At 37.1% G+C, this 21,432-nt stretch overlaps 1 protein-coding gene across 2 annotated transcripts; it reads left to right on the top strand.

The window, feature by feature from the left end:
* Nucleotides 1-38: 38 nt before the first annotated feature.
* LOC145999015 (uncharacterized) lies at nt 39-14,693 on the top strand. Of its 2 annotated transcripts, none has more exons than XR_014443358.1 (8): nt 39-133; nt 665-866; nt 1,125-1,290; nt 2,620-2,858; nt 3,827-3,912; nt 4,998-5,145; nt 7,822-8,078; nt 14,059-14,693. XR_014443358.1 is itself a non-coding variant. In XM_083135899.1 (8 exons), the coding sequence occupies exons 1-8, from the start codon at nt 54-56 to the stop codon at nt 14,174-14,176; spliced, it is 1,236 nt and encodes a 411-aa protein (XP_082992025.1). In that variant the 5' UTR covers nt 39-53; the 3' UTR covers nt 14,177-14,693. The 2 variants fall into 2 exon arrangements, 1 of the variants encoding a protein (XP_082992025.1); XM_083135899.1 differs by having other exon boundaries at nt 7,822-8,018.
* The last annotated feature ends 6,739 nt before the right edge of the window (nt 14,694-21,432 follow it).

The following is a 21,432-nucleotide window of genomic DNA, read 5'->3' as shown; positions in this document are numbered from 1 at the left end:
CTGCCACCTATTGGCACGAATTGAAAGTTTGGTACTTCGTCATTTGTTTCAGGATGGCGAACGTGGATCAAAGTTTAGATGATTTTATTAAATACAACAGATCCAAGTTTTCAAATACTAAGGGAAGAAGAAGGTAACACTGGTAAAACTAGTTTTAAAGGATGCATGTCATTATGCATTACATTTAGCGACCTTCTGAAAGCGTTTTTTTATGTATTTATAAATACGTGCGTTGACAGCAAGGATGATGGTCGAAACCGCTCTACCTGAAGCGTACGTAAAATCAAGAATATGCGATATAATTCCAACATTTTGAGTTTTTTTTCCTTTAAAATTGGTGTACTGGAATTGAAGAATAATCAGCGAATTTCATGAAAAACCCTTCGTACTGTTCTACGTAATGCAAAGTTTTCAGAATTGAACAAAGTTATTTTTTTAATTCGATGAATTATCCAAAACTTTGTACAGAATACCAGTGCTGTAAAATAATTTAATTAGTTACTTTACCAACATATTAAAGAACCAACGTTACTGTACCATTTGTGAGTGAGAATAGTCTTTAAAATGGGGATTTTTAGTATGAGAAAGATTTTGATCACAACTCTCACGAATTGTACAAATTAATGTATGTACAATATTATTACAGCAGTATTATCTTTACCAGGTCTCAAGGAAGGAGCTTTCCAACAGGTCGAAATCGTTCTTCAAATAACAGAATCCAGAAACCAGTAGTAAGTGATGCCAGATTTAAGATTATCCAGCATAAACGTGAGAAATTGGTGGATGCCAGGGATAAACTAGCAGAACTAGCAAAGAAAACTGATGCAAGGGAGAAACTAGATAGGATACGTGGGAGAAAGGGTCAGGTAATTCCAATTTTTATTTGAGAAAATATTTCCTTATTAATGCTTTAAGCAGTAATTGTAATTAGCTTTTTGTGGTGGTTGAAGTTGTTTTCGGATTATTCAGTATTTTAATAGCTTCACTTTCCTATTTTGTTCATTCTTAATTATCGTGTTAGTAGACGCCCTATTTTTTTAAGGTCATCAATTCAAATATTTGTTTTTTTTTTAAAAATGCTTTCACTTGTAATCTATAATTGCTCTTTCTCTCTTTTATTCCAGAACAATGCTCCACCGAAACAAGTTCGGAAAGGAAATATAACTATAAGAACAAGTCGGAATGGGAGAATAAGTTTAACGACTAATAAAAACTCATCATATAAGCACAGTGAGGTGGATGAAGATATTCAGATGAGTAGGAACTATCAAATAAAACCAGTTGTGTCAAGTAAGCATTCCAGCATTAAATATAATGATATATTGGCCCAAGTTCCTTTTGTTTTATTGCAATTTCATCATGCTACGTATGCAATTTTTACATGGTTCGATTTCGATGTACGTCTGTTAACACATACTGCGGAGTTTTAGTGATTACTTAAGGTTTTGTTCAATATATGCTTTTGTGGTTAGATTAGGCAGGTTAGGTTTGGTTCCATTAGCATTAAAATAAAGTCCCTAAATGCATTCTACTAAGATTCCGATTTACTTCTACATTCATTCCCACGCTTCTATTTACTGTCGCTTATCGACAGAGAATATCTTGTCCATGAGAAGTGCGTAAGGTAATTTTCAAGTTGTTTTATTTCAATAACAAACAGTGCTCATTACTTTAAGGAAGGTTCAAATTTCGTGTGACAATGATTTCCAAAATTCTACGATAATTAGTCTTTGTGCTAGGAGAAATCATAAAACAATCGGAACCGTTACCGATATATTTGTTACAAATATGATTTTAGTAAAATTATATCTTGCTCCAAAGTGAAAGGGTTGCGAGGGCATAATTTGGTTTGGAATGTATTTATTTATGTTATTAGGTCTGACAATGATGTTTGAACTTGGCAGAGAAAAATTCGAAATACAAGTTAATTCAAATCGGAATGACTTAAGATGACCGGACCCCTCTCCGATTTTCTTCATATTTGGCATACTCGCTAATTGAGGCCTCCTAATCACGAATCTGAAGTTAAAAGTTGTCGGAAACGTTTAGAAATTGCAAAATAAACGAAATAAGGCGTTAGTTTCTGGAATGGAAATCGTCGATTTTCCCGAATTTTTTTGTTTCACAAGGAAATAGCTATATATATTCCTGATACTACAACGACACCAAAATTAACTATATTTGCCTAACCTAACCACACATGAATGGTTCGTGGGGCTAGCGTCAATGGTTTGCAATTATTTTGCAATTTCTAGGCATTTCTGACAAATTTTAACTTCAGATTAGTCATTAGCAGTCCTCAATTAGTAAGTATGTCAAATATGAATACAATCGGAGAGGGGTCCGGTCATCTTAAGTCATACCTTCAAATCATATTCCAGTTATGATTTACCATTCCATTACAGTTTTTTTTGTTTAAAAATTGCGATTCCTGTGTGAAAGAATAAGAATATCAAATCAACTATTGCAATGTCCACTTTTTTTTTTTACAGAATTAGAAATGTGCATTTGCCTTATTCTCAATATATTTACACTGCAAAAGTAGCAGCTGTTATTTGTGATGTTTTTACTCCCAACCACCGCCCGACAACTGTCTAACTTTTTTTTTTCCTTTTACAGATCCAGTACAAAGTTTTGATGTAGCCCCAAGATATCTCTGTCGGACTGTAGACAATAAAGGATCTTTACCTGTTCGTTCCCCCACACCAGGACATACTGTTGCGGCAGATAATAGCCTCTACAAATGGGTGAAGCCATCATCTCCTATGCGTGAGCCTCTTATATCGAGAAGTGCTAGGCTAGAAGTTTCCAGAAGGCCACTCACTCTGAAGACTTCAACCGATAGCCTATTTTCTACAGTAAGTGAACACATTTTGTTTCACATTCAATTATTGCCTTTATACTTTGTATATTTGGGTGTTGAAATTTTGTAATTCCATTGTTCTTGTAATATTTAATTTATAATAAAATAAACTTGCAATGTGCAGAATGGTGGTATAACTTTTTGTAGATTTGACTTATTGACTAATGAACGTTATTCTTCATCAGGAGAATGTTAAAAAATGTCTTGAAACTAAAATCACATGGCTTAGGGCAGTATCAAAAAGTTTGTCTTGAAAATAATAAAAAGTACATAAGTTTTTGCCATATAGGAGGAATCTCCGAGTGTTATTGTTAATACCTTCCCAAGTCAAGATAATTTTATGATTCTCATAAACAGAAGATATGTTGTTTTGATTGGTTTGATGTACAGTAGAGCGTCGATTATCCGAACGTCGGTCAACTGAACGACCGCTTAACCGAACTGTGTACTCGCTCGCACAGACCAAAATAAAGGATTTTTTTTAAACGTTAATTTTGTGTACTGTGTGTATTGTTCATGCAAAATGCGTATGTAATGTGTACATATTTTTGTTTAATAAACTGTACCACATACTATATATTCCTACTAAAGTTGCCTTTGTACGTTACTTTGTAATACTTAAAGAGATGCCTGTTTTTATGAATAAATTTACTGTACAGTACTTCTTTTTGGCAAATAAACATGTACAGTTCGATTATCCAAACAAACCAGTTTTCCGACCACCCATGTCCCCCAATTACTTTGGATAATCGACGCTCTACTGTATTTGTAAAAATTAATTTGAAAGTATTCTGTGTTCATTTCTTTTCTTTCTCGTGGTATTTATTCTGTTCAGTCATTTACTTTTTATTCCAATAATGGATTGGTTAGAAATATCGCAATCCTTGCCTCCAATAATGATAATAGTAGCTGCACTACATTACAACATTCTTAAATGAAAATTTAATTGTTTACCTGTTTCAGAAATCCCGAGGGCCATTGTTGCTATCAGAGAGGGAAGAATGGAATTCACCAGTAAAACGATCAAGACCCCCAACAATGTATACAAGGTATACCTGGTTTAATTTGCTGTCTTGGTGGTTGACTTTCTTTCTCCACAGAAGTTGCAGGTTCAAGTCTCAGAATGGGTGTGGATATTCTTTGTGAATGTTCCTTTATCAGTTTTGTCTAATCATCACTCATCCTTGGTGTCACAATTAGCCACACGCTAATGAAAGGTGTAGCATAATTTCTTTAACTTTAATGGGAGGTGTCCAGGAAAATAACAGCATGAACCCAGCTTGTTATCAATAAATTCTTGCTAAAAGCTCACGTCTGATGAAGCCACCAGACGGGTGGCGAAATCGATCGCGAAATAAATTTACGTGGGAAAATGAAAAGTAAGTTTATCAGAGTTGATTACCTATCTCCATGTAACCGCTAAACAGATAGCTTTAGATACAATCATAAATTTAATGGAAAAATGTATGTCGTTCTCACATTAAATACTTGTCCAAGATGGTGATAGACATTTTACGCTATAAAGTCTGGAACCATAGGAGAAATGATGCATAGCACATGTTCCTACTAAAGAACGTGCTCCACATGTCCACCACCATTCTCAACGCACTTCTGGAGACGTTTTAAAAGACTTCTTTGAATTGTCTTTTGACATATGTGGTTCCAGAACAGGAATTGCGGTGGTTAGTCTTTCCCGGAGATGTTGCAGGTCCCGAATTTTTACTGCATACACAGCTTTCACAATCCCCCATAGGGTTCAGGTCAGGTGACCTTGCTGCCCATTCCACATGACCCCTTCTCCCAAGGTTCCAGACTTTATAGCCACCCTGTATAAAGACCCAAAAAATGTGAATTTAAATGTTTGTTCTGTTAAGAAGAAGCTAACTTTATTGTAGAATAATAAAATATGCATAACTTAGTTTTTTCTAAACATATCAATGAAACTAAACACTCCTAATAAACTCTAATAACAAAGTTGAAACATATGTTATGAATGCATAAGAATAGCTTCAAGCAAAAATAAACTAGCAAATCATCCAGCCATACATGTACAACATCCCCTCCATCGTGCAATGGAACCCCCTCCCCCTTTCCCTCTCAGAATCCAGCACTAACAGCTTGAAAATCTTTTCAGCAAAGAAGTAGAAGAATTCGATGACGACGAACCCATGAAGAAGATTGGTAGCCTGAGTCAAGAGCTGAAGGCACGATTAGACGGTCCTGATGGTTTCAAAGTAGTCGTGATGAATCTACACTCTTCTGTATCACATGATGATATACGGGTTAGTTCAATATTTGTTATTTTTGTTAGTGCCTCTGCTATCACTTCCGTAGAATTAAGGGACGTGAGCAGCATGTTAGCTAAATTGTTTCAATCTTTTGTACTTTGTAAGGCACTAATCATGTCCAGGCACTTGGCAGATTGCCGAAATTTCTTAAACCTATGTCAAATACATGTTGGAATAGGTGTTTTCTGTTTTGCATTGCCATTGTTGCCCAACTGTCTTTGAAAGACATGCCTTTGAGTTTGAGCTTTGGTTTTGAGTTCACTTTATGCACAGAAAGGCTAATGGGGACTGGATCTACAGTTTAAATTGAAATCCGAACCACATGGTGTCAAACCTGGGACTCCTTGATTACAAGGTAATAATGTTACCATTATGCCATCAAGGAGGCACAGACAGAAGCCTGTGTTTAACTCGCCAAATATTTTATACAGGAGTACAGAATTGAATGCTTGTACACTTTTTTTTTTTTTTTTTACAGGTTGTGACCGTTCTGTGTTACAGCACAAGGTCATTTTTTTTGTACTTTCATTGTAAACTTTAAATGTACATGTTTAAATAGGGCATAACTTGCACCACATGCCATCTTTTCACCAAGTAATGAAGTCCAGTTTTGGCATGTACTTAGTGTTTTCCTCTAGTTTTCACCACATAATGAGGAGATAAGACAAGAATAGTCAAAGTTTAAAACATGGGGAGGTAATTCATAGTATGGGAATGAGAGACGCGGTAATAAATATTTAAGGTACTCACATTTTCCGCAAAGCTGTTTTACATTATTTTCTATTAATTTCGGTAAGAAGAGATCAACCTTTTGTTGGAAAAACTAGATAGCATCCACCCTAGACTAAAATTCACCATAGAACATGAAAAGCATGGCAAAATCAATTTCTTGGACCTCACCATCAGCTGCGGGGGAAACAAATTCACAACCACAGTTTTCAGAAAACCAGATGCAGGCAACCAATATATCCATGCACTATCCAACCATCCACCCGAGCAAAAGGCCAATGTATAGCTAAACTTCTTCCGAAGAGCCTTCTCCTACTGTTCAAGAGAAGAAGACTTAAGGGACGAGATAGCAACCATCACAGAACTGGCACTAAAACATGGACATACTGAATGTCAACTCTCCACATGGTGCAGCTAAGCTGAAATCCAAGTCAGATAACCTGCATCATCAACACAACCTGCTCCACCATCGCAACTAGATCCCAGTAACAAAACCAAGTGGTTTGCCTTTCCCTACCATCATACCACATCAAACCACCTTACCAAAGCCCTCCACCCGTACAACATCCAAATAGCACACAAACCAACCTCCAAAATACGTGACCAACTAAACAAACATAAACGGTACTTCCTCTCTCCCCTCAACAATCTAGGCATCTATGATGCCGAATGCGAGTGCAAGGCTCATTACATCGGCAGATCCATCAGTGAGAGAATTCAGCAGCACCTATCAAATACAAAGCTCACACACTGATAGACACAAAAATTAAAGAAACACACGCCATCATGCACTACAACCATGAACTGAACGTAGATAGTGGTCAGGCACACCACACCTGGCTTCTGTTACTACAGCAGCATACCTAGCGACGATTTAGGAAAAAACAACAAACGCGCCAAGCAACAACACAACTACAAATTCCAACGAGGATGGTGGCAGTGGCTATCGAAATGAATGTAAAACAGCTTCGCAGAAAATGTGAGTACCTTAATTATGGGGAGGTAAGTTAGGTTAAAATGGTAAAAGACAATGCAGTACCCTGTCACCCCTTCCTACTCCAACTCTTGACTGGCAACTGACTGTCATATTCAATATGGCTGACAGGAGGTAAAGATGGCTGCACTTCCTATGGGCCATTTGTTTGTAACTGTTGTTTGTTTTACAGGATTCCACACAGAAACGCTGCACTTTTTGTTGGTATTTTTTTTCAAATACTGTAATAATTGACACACTTGCATTGAGTTCAGTTGGACCTTTTGGATCTTTACCATCTTAAAAACATCAGAAAACTCAAATGAACATGCAGGACCATTAGATAAAGGACACAGCTATCTTTACCTCCTGTCAGCCAGGCAGCCATATTGAATATGACAGTTACTTGCCAGCCAGAGTTGGAGTAGGAAGGAGTGACAGGGTACTGCATTGTCTTTTACCATTTTAACCTAACTTACCTCCCCATGTTTTAAACTTTGACTATTCTTGTCTTATCTCCTCATTATGTGGTGAAAACTAGAGGAAAACACTAAGTACATGTTTAAGTTATGCTCAATAACATTTGTTTCCTATCTATGTTAAGTTGTATTGCGTTTATGTGCTTGGCAACATTGACGTAGCCATAGTAACCAAAAAATGGCAGTACCGGATGGTTAAATGTGATTTGCTGCATTTTCTTTCCTTGAAATATCCATTTAAATGTTTAGCCTTCACCTTCGCGATTCTTAGAAAATATTCTTCAGTGTAATAACAGTACATACATAATCAACGACGTTAACAGCACGAGGTACAAACCATGCACATGTAAAATCATAAAAGTTGATTCAAGTTAAACCTGAAGATGCGATCAACAATTCTAACTGGAAACTACACCACAAGTCATTATTTGAAGCAGTTGCAACTATCATAATCACCACTCAAGAATGCTGTTATTTCTATTTTACTAGGAGCTGTTTGAAGACATTGGTCCATTGGTGCGTTCGAAGCTCATTCGTCCAGGTACTGCGGAAGTTACCTTCAAGCATCGTGTTGATGCCGAGAGATCGGTAGATGTGTATCACAATCGGCAGCTGGATGGCCAACCTATGAAGTGCACTCTCGTTCCAGGATCTTCTGCTCCCGTGGTTTCACAGTCTTCTCTTGGGTAAATGAAGCTGTATTGTAGTCTGTATCTTTACAGATAAACTTACAGTGGTTATTAAATGTAAGATGTAATTTCAACCAATATTTGTCTTAAGGTTCCACTGAAACTTTGGTTCTGTCTCAGTAAATATTATTGTTTTTGTAATATTTCTAGTTTCAATGAATTACACTGATTTTTTAAAAATCCTCTATAATTCATCCTAAGCCATTGAGGAGCATCTTGTGGTATTTGCACTGTTATATAGACATTTGTGATACACACATATGAGGTATTGTCCGAAAGTAGTACCTACCTGTTTTGTTTTGTAATAAAAAGGAACTTACTTTTTGCTTTGAAATTACATACCGTAACCCATTTTTGTATGAAGGCACTCATGGCATTGAGACACTTATCGTTAGACCCACATCTTTGTGGTGAATGAAACAAGATTTCGGTTCAAAAACTGCGAACATTTTGGGATCAAAAGCAGTGTAAGAAATGACATTTTGGTGTTAAATATGTGATTATAACCCTAAATTCATAATTGGGAGAAGAGAGACGTGGTAGTAGATAAATACGGAGAAACTAGGACTCACTTTATCCACGAAACCGTTTTTTTTTCTTCTTTGTCCTATTAATTTCAGTGGCCACTGACACCATCCTCGTTGGAACTTGTTGTACTGTTGCTTGGTATGCTTCTATTGCTCATAGTTCTCCGGCTGCCGTTAGGTGCGCTATTGTTAACTGTACGTCTATGTCCGTGTCATCTGCTCTTTCCTGGTGCTAACTGTTGTAGTAGGGATGGATTCCCCTAGTAGTATTTAGTTTATCCCTGTTTAAAGAGTCAGTTTTTTGCTTCTGTAATATTTTTAGCTGAACTATTCAATTTTTGGTGATTTGCATAACTCTCAGGATAAGTGACATCAGAAAGTGTTGCAGCAGTAAATAAACTCTAAATTTCATGTTTGAAGATTTATTTTGCATTTTGCTGTTCATTTCGCATTATTTTGTAACAAAACTGGTAGGAAAATGCACCTCACACCTTTCAGAAACATGAGGAATGAACATTATAATGGGTTATTTTACATTTCGTCCTTCCGTCAAAAAACAAATTTGTATGCTTCTATTTATCGTACCAGGAGGCAAGTTTTTGTGTACCCTCATCATACCCTTCTGCCACCAGTCCATTGAGAAATGTAGTTACTGTTTGCTGGGTCTCTTCATTGTCACTTTCCTTCCCAAAACTCTTTGATCTTGTAAACATATAATTACTAGGGGCAAGATAAATGAGAGCTCTCACTTCAGACTTGGTAGGATTCTTCATTTTCTGGTTCATTTTGACTGCCCACAGAAACATACACAAGTGACTCATACTGGGTGACCTTGGATGCCGCCTGCATATATTTTTGATGGCACAGTATTCTTCCGGCAATTGCAGCAGATCTGGATGATGAGGGTATACAAAAACTTGTCTACCGGTACGATAAATGCCTCTATGCCATTTGTGCATATGTGGAAAGATAGCTCTGGGTAAATATTTTCAAAGTAAAAAGGTTTTGGTCAACTTTTTTCGTTACCAAATGGTGGTACTTTCTCGATGTGCCTTGCATTTGTGGTAAATAACAATAATAACAATTTTGGTGCAAAAACAGGTTGAATTTTGGTGTTATGCTAAATAAGAATATCGGATGTTATCTGCATGCACAACTAGTCTGAGGATTTATATGGAAATGAATGTTTTTATAAATGAAACCATATTTATGCTGCGTTACTTTGGCAAATAAACAAAAATACGTTAGAGTATTCAAATTGGTCTACTTACGCAAGTGAGTATGTATTCTTATGTGGACGACGTTTCGGAAGCTTTACTGCTTCCTTCCTCAGGTTGTCGTTTTCAGCTCGGAATATCAAGCCATGTCAGAGAAGTGTCATGTAAGGATACTGGGTGAAAGGTTTGGGTTAAAAACACTTCATAGTGCTTGACCTATACAGAATTAAAACCACTTTGCTAAAAAAACCCTTAAAACTCACAATAAAACATGTAAAAACCACCGCTACGGTAAACTGGAGTGGCCGTTGAGAGCCTAAACTCCCTGTCAAGGTGAAGCGGGCGGGCAGATGGTGCCGCGCAGCGGAGTGGTACTTCCCCTCCCACGAGAGATCCCTCCCCTCTCTTTTTCTTCCCCTCGTCACCAATCCAAGGAGAATTCCCGTTCCACCTCGGCTGCTTTCCTTGCTTCCGATGTGACATGGAAGCCCATCGGGGCCCTTTTATTATTCAAATTGTTCCACTTTTTAAAAAAGCTAATCCATAGGTCAAGCACTATGAAGTGTTTTTAACCCAAACCTTTCACCCAGTATCCTTACATGACACTTCTCTGACATGGCTTGATATTCCGAGCTGAAAACGACAACCTGAGGAAGGAAGCAGTAAAGCTTCCGAAACGTCGTCCACATAAGAATACATACTCACTTGCGTAAGTAGACCAATTTGAATACTCTAACGTATTTTTGTTTATTGATAGTGAGTAACACGCACGTAACCAATATGCTAGTTACTTTGGCAGTTTTAGCCATGACTATGAGGTGCATATTTTCAGAATTTGTCAGTATTTTTACTTTGGACACAAAAATTTTTCGGTATTGGAAATTTATTTGTATCTGTATTCAAAGATATGACTCCACAATTAACATGTAGCAACCAACCATGTAGAAATCAAGGCCACCGAGTCACCCTGACACTAGGAGTCAGGGAGAGGAATGTGTCATGCCAAACATGGCTGGAACCTTGCCATTTTAGGATAATGTTTTTGTTGATCATTTTGGTTTTTTTTACCTGCAGTTTTTCTTGAGCTTCAGATGACTAAAAATAAGTGCCCTTTGAGTTAAATTACATGAAAGTGGATTCACTGCAACTGAGGATTTCGGAGATTAATGTGCTGCCAGAAAAGGGAGAGATGTGAGGGGAAAATGCATCTTAATTTACACTAAAATAGTTGTACTTTTTATTGTCATCAGAATTGTTTTCAAAATTTATTTTTGTGTTCATTATAACTTTGCATCCAGCATGCATGTTTTGCTAATTTTTAGTGTGTATAAATCCTCATTCTAGATATCTTACTGAAAGTGTAAATGAAAATTCTAGGGTGTTCAGGAAAAAGCAGTCACAAACTGCAATTTTCTATTGCTTTCATTTAAGTCATACTGAATCAATTAAAGAAAATATTACAAGCATAATTTTATATTGGGCACGTGTAAAGATTCTAATCAGTGATAATCCAACATGTGGATCATGCCTGTAATTTTCTATTAAAATAATTAACATTAATAAAAAAAAACTGTCTCCTGATATTTTCATTTACTCAAGTGCTTTCTCCCGAACAGTCTAGAATTTTGTATCATACACACTGCTCTTTACACCAACATCTTGGTCTCTCCCTTGGCCTTATTCCCACTCTCTTAGTGGTAGTCTTCATGTGTCCGAACCATCTCATCTGTGCCTGATCTATCCTGTCCTGAAGCTTCACCACACTCACTGTCTGTCGGATCTCCTCATTCCTTATTCTATCCCTTCTAGTCTTCCCCAATATACTCCTTAAAAATTTCATCTCGACTGCCTGCATCTTTCTTTAATCTCTCTCTGATATTGCCCAAGTCTCTGCTCCGTATGTAATTATTGGCACATAGTATGTGTTATGTATTACCTTCTTGCATTTGATAGGTACATCCCTGTTCCATATTAATCTTCGAACAGTTTGATATAGTCCACCCACCACCCATTTGTCCTCTTCTGTTTACCTCCTCATCTATTCTTCCACTTCTCTCAATTATGCTTCCTAGATATTTGAAGCTCTCCACTACCCTCAACTCTTCCATGTCCATTTTTATTCTTGGTTCATTCTGGCTCTGTTTCTTGTTATTAGCACCTCACTCTTTTCTGCACTGAATTTCATTCAAACTATCAAGCTGTCTCTGTACTACTTCTTCCTTTCCCACATATTACTAAGTCATCAGGGAACAACAGGGCCTTCATCTCCTATCTTCTTTCCCACCTCTTGGTTAATTGCATCCATTGTAATTATGAAGAGCAGTGGGGAAAGAGCACTTCCCTGTTTTAGTCCATTACTGATATTGAACCACTCCGTTCTTCCCACTGGTGTCTTCACACAGCTCTGGTTGGCCTTGTATGTGCTCTGTACTCTACACACTATCTCTTCCTAGACTCCTTTCTCTCTTAAGAGCCTTCCAAATCTTTGTTCTGTCCATGCTATCATATGCCTTTTCTATATCTAGGAATGCCATAATCAAATAATTTCCATAATCGAAGTGCCTTTCCTGCATTTGCCTTATGGTTTGATTCCTGATTAAGCCATAATTGTCACGTAACTTTTCAGTATGTTATATTCACTGCGTATCATAAGCTAGTTCAGTTGATATGAATTTTTTATACTTATTACACAAAATGTTCATTCATAATCTTCCTTGTGAAATGTGTGGAATAATATCAGTTTTTAAAGATATCTTCTTTTTCATCCTACATTTGGCCCCAAAATTAATCAACTTTGAACTTCTAAGTAAATCCAGAGGCAAGAAACAATTTCCCACTTTTGAAATCACCTACAAGGAACATTAAAGTTTGTAAGCTCAAATTTAGTGTCTAAAACTAAGTGTGCATGTCTTTAATAACAACACCGTGAAACTATTAGAAATATGTGTAAAAACTGAAATAAAAGTTCTTCAAAATCCTCAAGTAATTCTAAATTAATTTTTACTTCAGAACATGAAAATGGGCCTGGGAGGTAATTTTGAAAATAGCAGTTTGAGATAGTTACAAGATACAGCAGTAGTGTTATGATACAACTTGAAATCACTTTAATGCCACTTGGCACTAAAAAAAAATGTTTATACTTCATCCTACATGTTGTTAGCAGCATAAAACTTGACATAAGTGGCAACATGTATCTTTCTTTAGTTTTCCATATTTTGAAATCCAGAACAGGATAAATTTGTGTAAAATATGATAACTCAAAACTATTAAATAAAGTAGTGTATATTTTGTTTTGTAGTATCATTTTATGTTATTGCAAACAAATACTTTTCTGCAATCAGTTTGTATTTATTTCATGTTTCTAGTGATATAATAGTAATGTATTTAATTTTATGTGTACTTGCTTCCAGTTTTGTTCATACACATATACAGTATGTGCCAAAATATACAGTACTGAAATGAAAAGATGAACAAAAGTACATCTCCAAGCTGCTTATTATGAATTATACGTTACTGAGGATAACATTAGCGTGTTTTTTTACTACGGTATGCATAATGTAAGTGTTCAAAGTGTGCACCACCTCGCTGTAGACAGTGTTCACATCGTTCACGCAGATTCTCAAACATATCCTGAAACAAAGGTTGCTGCAGACTCCTGGAAAAGGAGATGATTTGCTCACGTAATGCAGGCACAGTTTTTGGTGGATCTTCACAGTTGAACACTCTCTCCTTTAACATTCCCCACAAGTAGGCATCAGGTGGTGAGATCGGGGGAATGGGACGGGTATGGGAAGTCAGTACCACGTGAAATGATTTGTCCTTTTTCAAACTCGGTCCACCTTCACGACCGCTTCCGTATGAGCGGAAATAATGCTCAACAATGAATACTTTTTTCTCCATCGAGACACCCATTTCCAGCAACAACTGCACAACTTCCTTTTCACTACTGTGAACACGTGCAGCTGGAGCAACCACGTGTTCGAGATGCGCGAGTTTCAGTACTGTATATTTTGGCGCATACGTTATTATAATATCTTGTTGTAGTTTTACACATATATGTACGTTATGGAGAAGAAATAATTTTGAAAACATTAGATGTGGTTGTGCAAATACAAAAGAAAATGAGTCAGAAAATACGTGAGCCAGGGCTCCCAGGTTCGAATTCCAGCCTGGGCATGAATGTTCTTTGTCTCCATCAGATCACTCATCCTCGTCGTCGCAATTAGCCAAATATGGCAGAAAATCAACGCTAAATAACAAAAACCAAATAACATTTTTTTTTTCTTCTTGCAGCAAACCTGGCTTAAGAGTTCCCACGGGTGGCAGTACATTTCGATTGCCGACTGGTGGCAAATCGTCAGTCATCCCAGACATCGCAACCATTCATAAAGCCCTATTTACTAAATCGTGAACGAATACAGTAGTCCAATTGATTATTTATGCAAAGCCAAGCTGTTTTGACTACACGTTGGAAGTGAGCAGCATTTTTGAATAGACATGATAGATACATCACCCCCTTCTGGGAATCTCGTGTGCAAGTGTGCGTATGAGTGCAAAAGGAATGTGCTTTCTTTACTGCAGCCACATATGAATTTGTTTCTTAGTAATTATTCAGCTGCAAATGAAATTGACAAGGATAAGAATTTACTTGACAGAAATGTTTCATGTTCTCGAGAGGTGTAAATAATTTTACTCCAATCATCCTTTTGGGTTTCATTCTAATAATGTGTTTTTGTTGTTCTTTAGCAGAAGTGGGGACAAAGTGAGGTGTGAAAAAATGTATGGAATGTTGTTCTTTGAGGAAGACTTACAATCTGATTCAGTAGTTGATATCTAACATAAAGTGATGTGGTAACCATATTGTTGAACTTGAGAAGGAATAGAACATTTTTCTGTAATGATCAGTACTATTTCGATCTAAACCACCACCCAGATGTTCGAAAAGCTAGCTTTAAGTCCTTGGAAGTTACTTTTTCTTTTGGTCCTGGTAAAAATACACATTTGGAAGGAAGTGAGTTAGTTACGTAGAAAAAACTAGCATTTATTCTTAAAAATAACTATGAAAATGTTCGGGGATGTGTGAAGATGTTGCATCCAATAAGTTCTGCAGTGAAAGGTGTTTGTTTTTGAATGTTGTGGGTTTTGATATTGTGTTTATTCTGCATTTACCCATATCATGTGACTTGGTCCTGTATGTCCAGTGAACAAACTGCAAAGCTGCCAAATTCGAAATTCTTACAATACAAATGCTTAAAAATTCAGTATACTTCATTTCACAGAACTTTTGGACTGTAATAATTAATAATCAAACAAGTTGATGTAATTAACTTTTAACTGTAAAGGCCTGTTAAGCCTAACAGAAGACTGCTGCTTGATATTTTGCAGTTTTTCAAAATATTTAAACATTTGACAGGTGAAATAAAACTTTATCAATAGCGTAAATCCAGAATCATTTTTGTTGTATACCCAACAGCGAAAGAAACAGTAGGTGAATTGTCCACCACCATTTTCATTCGGTCTGGATTACGCAATGTGATAACAATGAATTGAAATAAAGACGTCAATAAGCAGAGAACAATGCCTGCTTCGAACAAACATAGTTTCATTCCTTAAAACAACACAGGATGTAGAATAGAAAAAGTAATGAAAATACGGGTGGACAATTTGCCTACCATTATCTTTGCCATTGTCTGTACCACTTACCACAGTTTTTTTACTTTTGCATGTATGGCCATTTTCTTTTTACAGAATAAATAAGTGATAAGTGTTCACTTGTATTATATTACTTTTAAACATATTTCCACTATTTCAATTTTCATCAGGTGAAACAACAAGGATGGCGAATCTGATGCCGAGATCAATTTGCATAACCCCGCCCCCTTTGGCCCAGTATTCTTAAAGAAAAGAACATCAAATGCAGGAAACTATGGCAAAATGAGGGCCGACTACTAAAAAATTTAAACCTAACCCCCTCCTTTCCAAAATCCTGGGGGCACGACTGGTTGAGATTTCTATTTTTTTCTTCCCATATTTACATTGTAACCCATAACCTATATTGTAATATTTCAAATTTCTTGTCGACCATTAAAGCCTGGAATTAAAAAGAAAAGTTTGAGTATATCATTTATAAACAGGTGTGGCTTAAAAGCCGGGCAACCAGGGTACCAAGCTGGGACATTCCCCTCGATTAATGTCAAAACCATACTTCTCATTACATAAGCATAGCTATTTGATGTAATTTATTTTTAAAGTCCACTTTATGCACAGATAGGCAAAGTGGAACTGGGCCTACAGTTTAAAGTGGGATCCGAACCACTGTATCCCTCCACTGGGTGCATGACTATTTGTTTGAAGAGAGTTTGATATATTTTTGACAAAAGTTAATTGAGTTACTGCTATTTCACAAAATAAGTATGCAACATGTGGAAACATCAACGGCCCTCAACCTCCGCATCAATAACCACCGCTCCTCCACCCACAACCTGGACTTCACTGTCGCCGTCCACACCAACCACCACAACATCAGTTTCAACGACTGCTTCCGGGTAGCGATTATCCATCTCCTACCCCAACCAGCCAACACTTCTGTTCGCAAAAGATGGGAGAGGGCCTATATATCGGCCATGAGTGCAACCACTCCACCTGGCCTGAACAAGGCCACCCAGTAATGCCCAACTCTCACCCACCCTCCCGCCCAACTCATCCTACACACTCACAGTTTACGACGAGCCTGGTGACGAAACAGTGTTTTTTTCGTTCTACGCACCGCTTCTTCTTCAATGGGGACCTGGCAACTCTGCAGGACCCCAACTTCCGGTTCCGTCTTCTGTTTCTTCTCACACCGATGATGCTATAAATTAGCGAAAATTTTGAATTTTCCTACTGTCCGGTGAGGGTTTCCTTTACCTTATTTGATTTTTACTTAGCCCTTTTGGCCCTCCTTGCTTTTATCCATTATATATATATACTCGCGTACTTTCGACGTGGCCAAAGGCCACGTCTTGTACGCTCGCATGCGTGATCTTCAGCCACGTTGTGGGCGTAATCATGTTATAGATGGGGTAAAATGTCTGCATGTTATATTGGATGAAGCCAAACAAGTGTATAAGTTCGCTAATTTGAAAAGTTTAGAAAGTAACGTTATGTCTGTATAGGCTCTAATAAGTTACAAATATTCAAAATATTATTGTCTATTTTCCTAATAATAAACTGAGTAAGTAATAACAGTTTTAAGATAATTGGTTGGATGTTTTGCATAAACGAATTCAATAGCCACACTAAATTGGAAATGCAATATTTACGTATTTCGACATTTTCACATTTTTAAACGTAATTGGATAATAATTACTTTTTGTCATTCTCCTTAAATTCCTACCTTGCATCTGTAATAAATTCTGATGCTCGTATTTTGAAATTCGAAAAGTCTAGCATAATTCCCTTACAGTAGTTCTCGGGGTGAAAATAAACTTTCTGTAAGTTCCCTAGCAACGTCCGTTTCCATGGTGAACAACAAGCACGGCAAAATCTCTAAATAATTGTTTGTTATTATACCTCTACAACCACGATGTAGATAATATTTTCGCATTGAGTTTACCAATATATATGTAATTGTATCTGGGCTGAAACTGCTTATTATGTAGATGTCACCCATGTTTGAGCCACCTTTTCAAAGCCAGGAGTTGATTCATCTGTGTTGTAGATCTGTGAGAAATATAATGTATCTCGACAATTAAGAATTGAAGGAAACAATGTATGCTGCAAAAAATGCCCGTGGCAACGGTTGCTAAGGACGTGAAAAAAGGGCATTTTCACCCTTAAGGAAGGGCCGATTGAGGGAGTTTTGAATTTTCTCGGACTTTTGGGACGATTTCAAGGGGGGTCGTAATCGGGCATTTTTCGCCTCCGGGGCTTCCTTCATGGAGAACATTTATGTCAGTGAGTCAGTGGTGGGATTGGGGCTATATATATATTGGATATATATATATATATATATATTTATTGTCCTCTCTCTATTTTTCTCTTCTCTCCCTTTCTCTACTATTATTTTGAAGTCATTATGTAGGTATTAACACTAAGGATGGCTACAATGACTATATGTTATTGTCGGATCGGGCCTATTGGACCCGGGGAAATATTATACTTTTTTTTTTCAGGCTTTCAAATTTTCTAATTTATATCAATGACTGAAAATAATGTTTCAGGTTATTTATTAATGACATTGAACCATTTACATGTTTCTAATATGTAATATGTTTTATAAAAACTCTAAACATTGAATAACATATGTTATAAAAATCCCTTGAGTTTTGAGTATAATAGTTTCTTACATTTGGAACATTTTTAACATACGTCCAGTTATCATTAATGATTTGTAAGAATTTACTTATTTTTATTATCTACTTTTGGTCAAAAATAACTTACAACATCGATTAACATGTGTTACATAGAACACGTGAATGCTGAGTACAAAGGTTTGCATACATTTCGAGCACACTGTTCTTGTTTTACGATAAATTTTTGGTGGAAAAATAAGACACCTCCTTCTGGATTGCTTCTGTTCACCTTGCTCTTCATTTGAACATCCGTTGGCTTGCTGGTCCATTACTAGTTTGCCACTGAGCTCCTTTCCCAGGTACTGCAAGAACCTTCTACGTCTACCCGATTTGGCTCCCAATTCTGTACTGTTTGGTACAAAACAAATGCATTTAGTGCACTGAAGTCGATCATGTCATGAAATATAACCATAGCCATCTCCAAGCTTTTCGTTTCATACTGTAGTTTCGTACCATTTTGTGTTATTAGCTGTGCTGTGGAAGCATCGATTTTCGGCTGTTCATGGAAGTAGAAAGTAGAATCACCACCTTGTTCTTCTTGGGGCAATATGATGTTATCATGAGATCATCTTGAAATCCAAACAAAGTGGAGCAACACACTCGCTGTTTTGTGACAGTAAACTCTGGCGGCAGCTCTCCTTTGTTCTTTCGCATCGTGCCGACCAGAGTAAGTTTCTTGGCAAGTAGATCCCTTGCAAGAGATACACTCGTGAAGACATTATGGCACGTGATGTTTCTTCCATTACCTTCAATTTCCTTCACTAATCCCATCACTACTCTCTCTACTTGATTCTTCTCCTTATTAACTCCAGCTTCCTTTCCTTTGTAGATTTGAGCCTTCAAAACATAGGCTGTTTGAGAATCACAAATCAGCCACAGCTTGATTCCGTAATTACCAGATTTCGACGGCATGTACTGTCTAAAAGGGCATCACCCTATAAAATTGACCAGTTGTTCGTATACAGTCATGATGTAATCAGGAATGTACGCTTCTCGGAGGTAAACAGTCCAAGTCTCGAATACATCTCTTATAGGTTCAAGCTTATCTGGAGACGAGACACGAGACCTAAGCGTTCGTGTATTTGGTACACGAGCCATTGTATTTCTTCAATTATACACAAGAACTCGTGAGAACGAACAAATTCATCGTCCAAACTACACAGATGCTCTGCACCAAACAAAGTGTGCATGCAGATTCATTCAGAAAGTTCCGGAAATTGTGGCACCTGTGCTTTGAAACCAACTAACTGAAATAACCAGCAATGGTTATGCAGACTATTGTCACCAAACAAAAAAAAACACCTTTTCTTCAGTATCCATCTACAACTTAGGATTTGTTTTTCCTGGGTAAACTGAACAGGCAAAAGGTCCTGTATACAATTTCAATTGATTGATTTGTTTTATTTTACTTCGTGGTTTGTTCCTCTTGGTTATTTTGCGAAGATGGGGATGAGTGATGAAATGATGGACATTTACAAAGAACCATGCCCGAGGGGGTTTCGAACCTGGGACCATTGACGTCGCAGTGCGATGTGCTAACCACTCAATGTGCTAACCACTCAGCCACGGGGTCCAGGAATACGCTTTTAAAGGTTGTGACTGTCGTTGAAAAGTCACAGAGGCGCAGAGGGATATTTCTGCAGTAGAAAAAAATAGGCCTATACATTTAAAAATTAAAATCGGGCCTAAAGGACCCGTCTGTCCGCAACGCGAGTAATACATTTTCTGACCAAACTTAAAAAATAACCAAAGATTACAATAAATTATTTCAAAGGCCTTCGAAATTGACGAAAAGTCACGGAAGGAGAACACATTCATTTGCAGCATTAAAAAATTAAACAGGTATAAAAATTGAAACCGGGCCTAAAAGACCCGTCCATCGTTACAGTGTTAAATAAACATGTCTACAATAAACATTTTCTTTAACAGTAATACTTGAACTATTTTAAAAATAAAGCTATAAATATATAAGTCAAGTTTTTTATTGTAGAAAAGTGGGAAATAAAGAGGACCAGGGTGGAAAGTAGAGGGGTGCCAAGTGTACCCACCTTGCCTGGGTGAAAATTTTATTTTAAGCCACCCCTGTTTATAAAGTTTTAGTTTAAGTTCAGAAGTGATGCATTCTCCTCCCTCCCACAGGGATTGTTACGCCACCTGGTGAAGACAAACAATGGAAATATTGTGATTAATGGAAAGTAAAAAACAAACGTGCCAGAACTAAAATTAAAGTAAAAAGACTAACAATTAATAATTTCTTTAGGCTAATCACTTTATTTAATCTTGCAGTATCTGGTCACCCAGTAGGATTTTCCTGTTAGCTTATGCAGAGGGAGGAGGGGGCTGATGGTCCTACAGCCCCCTCCAAAATTAAGAAAAATGACATTTTCTAATAAAAGCAGCAAAGAACCAGGGTGGAAAATGATTCAAAACTCCCTTAAAATGAACCATGATTGACATTTTTGATAGTAGCAAGATCTAAATATACGAAATATCTTAATGTGAATACCACACCCCCCTATAAAATAGCTATGTACTATCCACCTTTATAATTCCAGCTCCTCTCAAAAAACACCTGCATACACCAGTGGCTGGGTAGGTTTGTCCTGTTATCTTAAAAAGACTAACATTTTGTGGACTGCTGTGCACATTTAGAGGATGTTGGGGTAGGGCCCCACACATCCTCTATCTCTGCCATTTTAGAGGTAGTATTACTTGTTGTCTCGGGAACATTAAACTTGTGATTGTGTAGAAAATATGAATGGAAAGAGGACAGGTTGAAGATTTTGTTTGTGTTGGGAAAAGTCAAACTTCCATTTGATTAGCCGTAACATGAAGTAGTTGTTTGTTCATAAGGAATACATGGGATTCTGTAAATACTTGTTTTATTTAGAGATCATACAGTATATAAACTTTAAAACCAGTTTCCACTTGCAACATGGGGAGAAATTAATACTCTCTTGTACGGTGTTTTTTTTTTGAGTGGCAGTGTCCATTCAGATGATACTGAAATAAGTGCATACCTGGTACAAAACGTCACTTCACCTTAAGGCTGTCATACACGTGCAGGTATACCTGAACAGTATGCATACTCCATGCAGACTGCAGATCCATATCCGAAAGTGTGTATGAAAAACTGCAGTTACGAACACCTGCACAAGTGACCCTGGAAGATAAAATTTCACTAGATATACCTGTGCAGGGCTAGCACAAATGATGTGACCAATATGAAATGCATGTTATTCACTTCAATGGAATTCAGATACACAAAATTACTACAGATGGAGAGACAAACTCAAAAAGTTTATGTTGATCAACCATGTAGTATATATGAACT

The sequence above is a fragment of the Lepisma saccharinum genome, chromosome 14 (assembly GCF_977018435.1).
Source record: "Lepisma saccharinum chromosome 14, izLepSacc3.1, whole genome shotgun sequence".
NCBI classification, from domain to species: Eukaryota; Metazoa; Arthropoda; class Insecta; order Zygentoma; family Lepismatidae; genus Lepisma; species Lepisma saccharinum.
The sequence above is the reverse complement of the archived record's forward strand: the minus strand, read 5'-3'. Positions and strand labels throughout refer to the sequence as shown.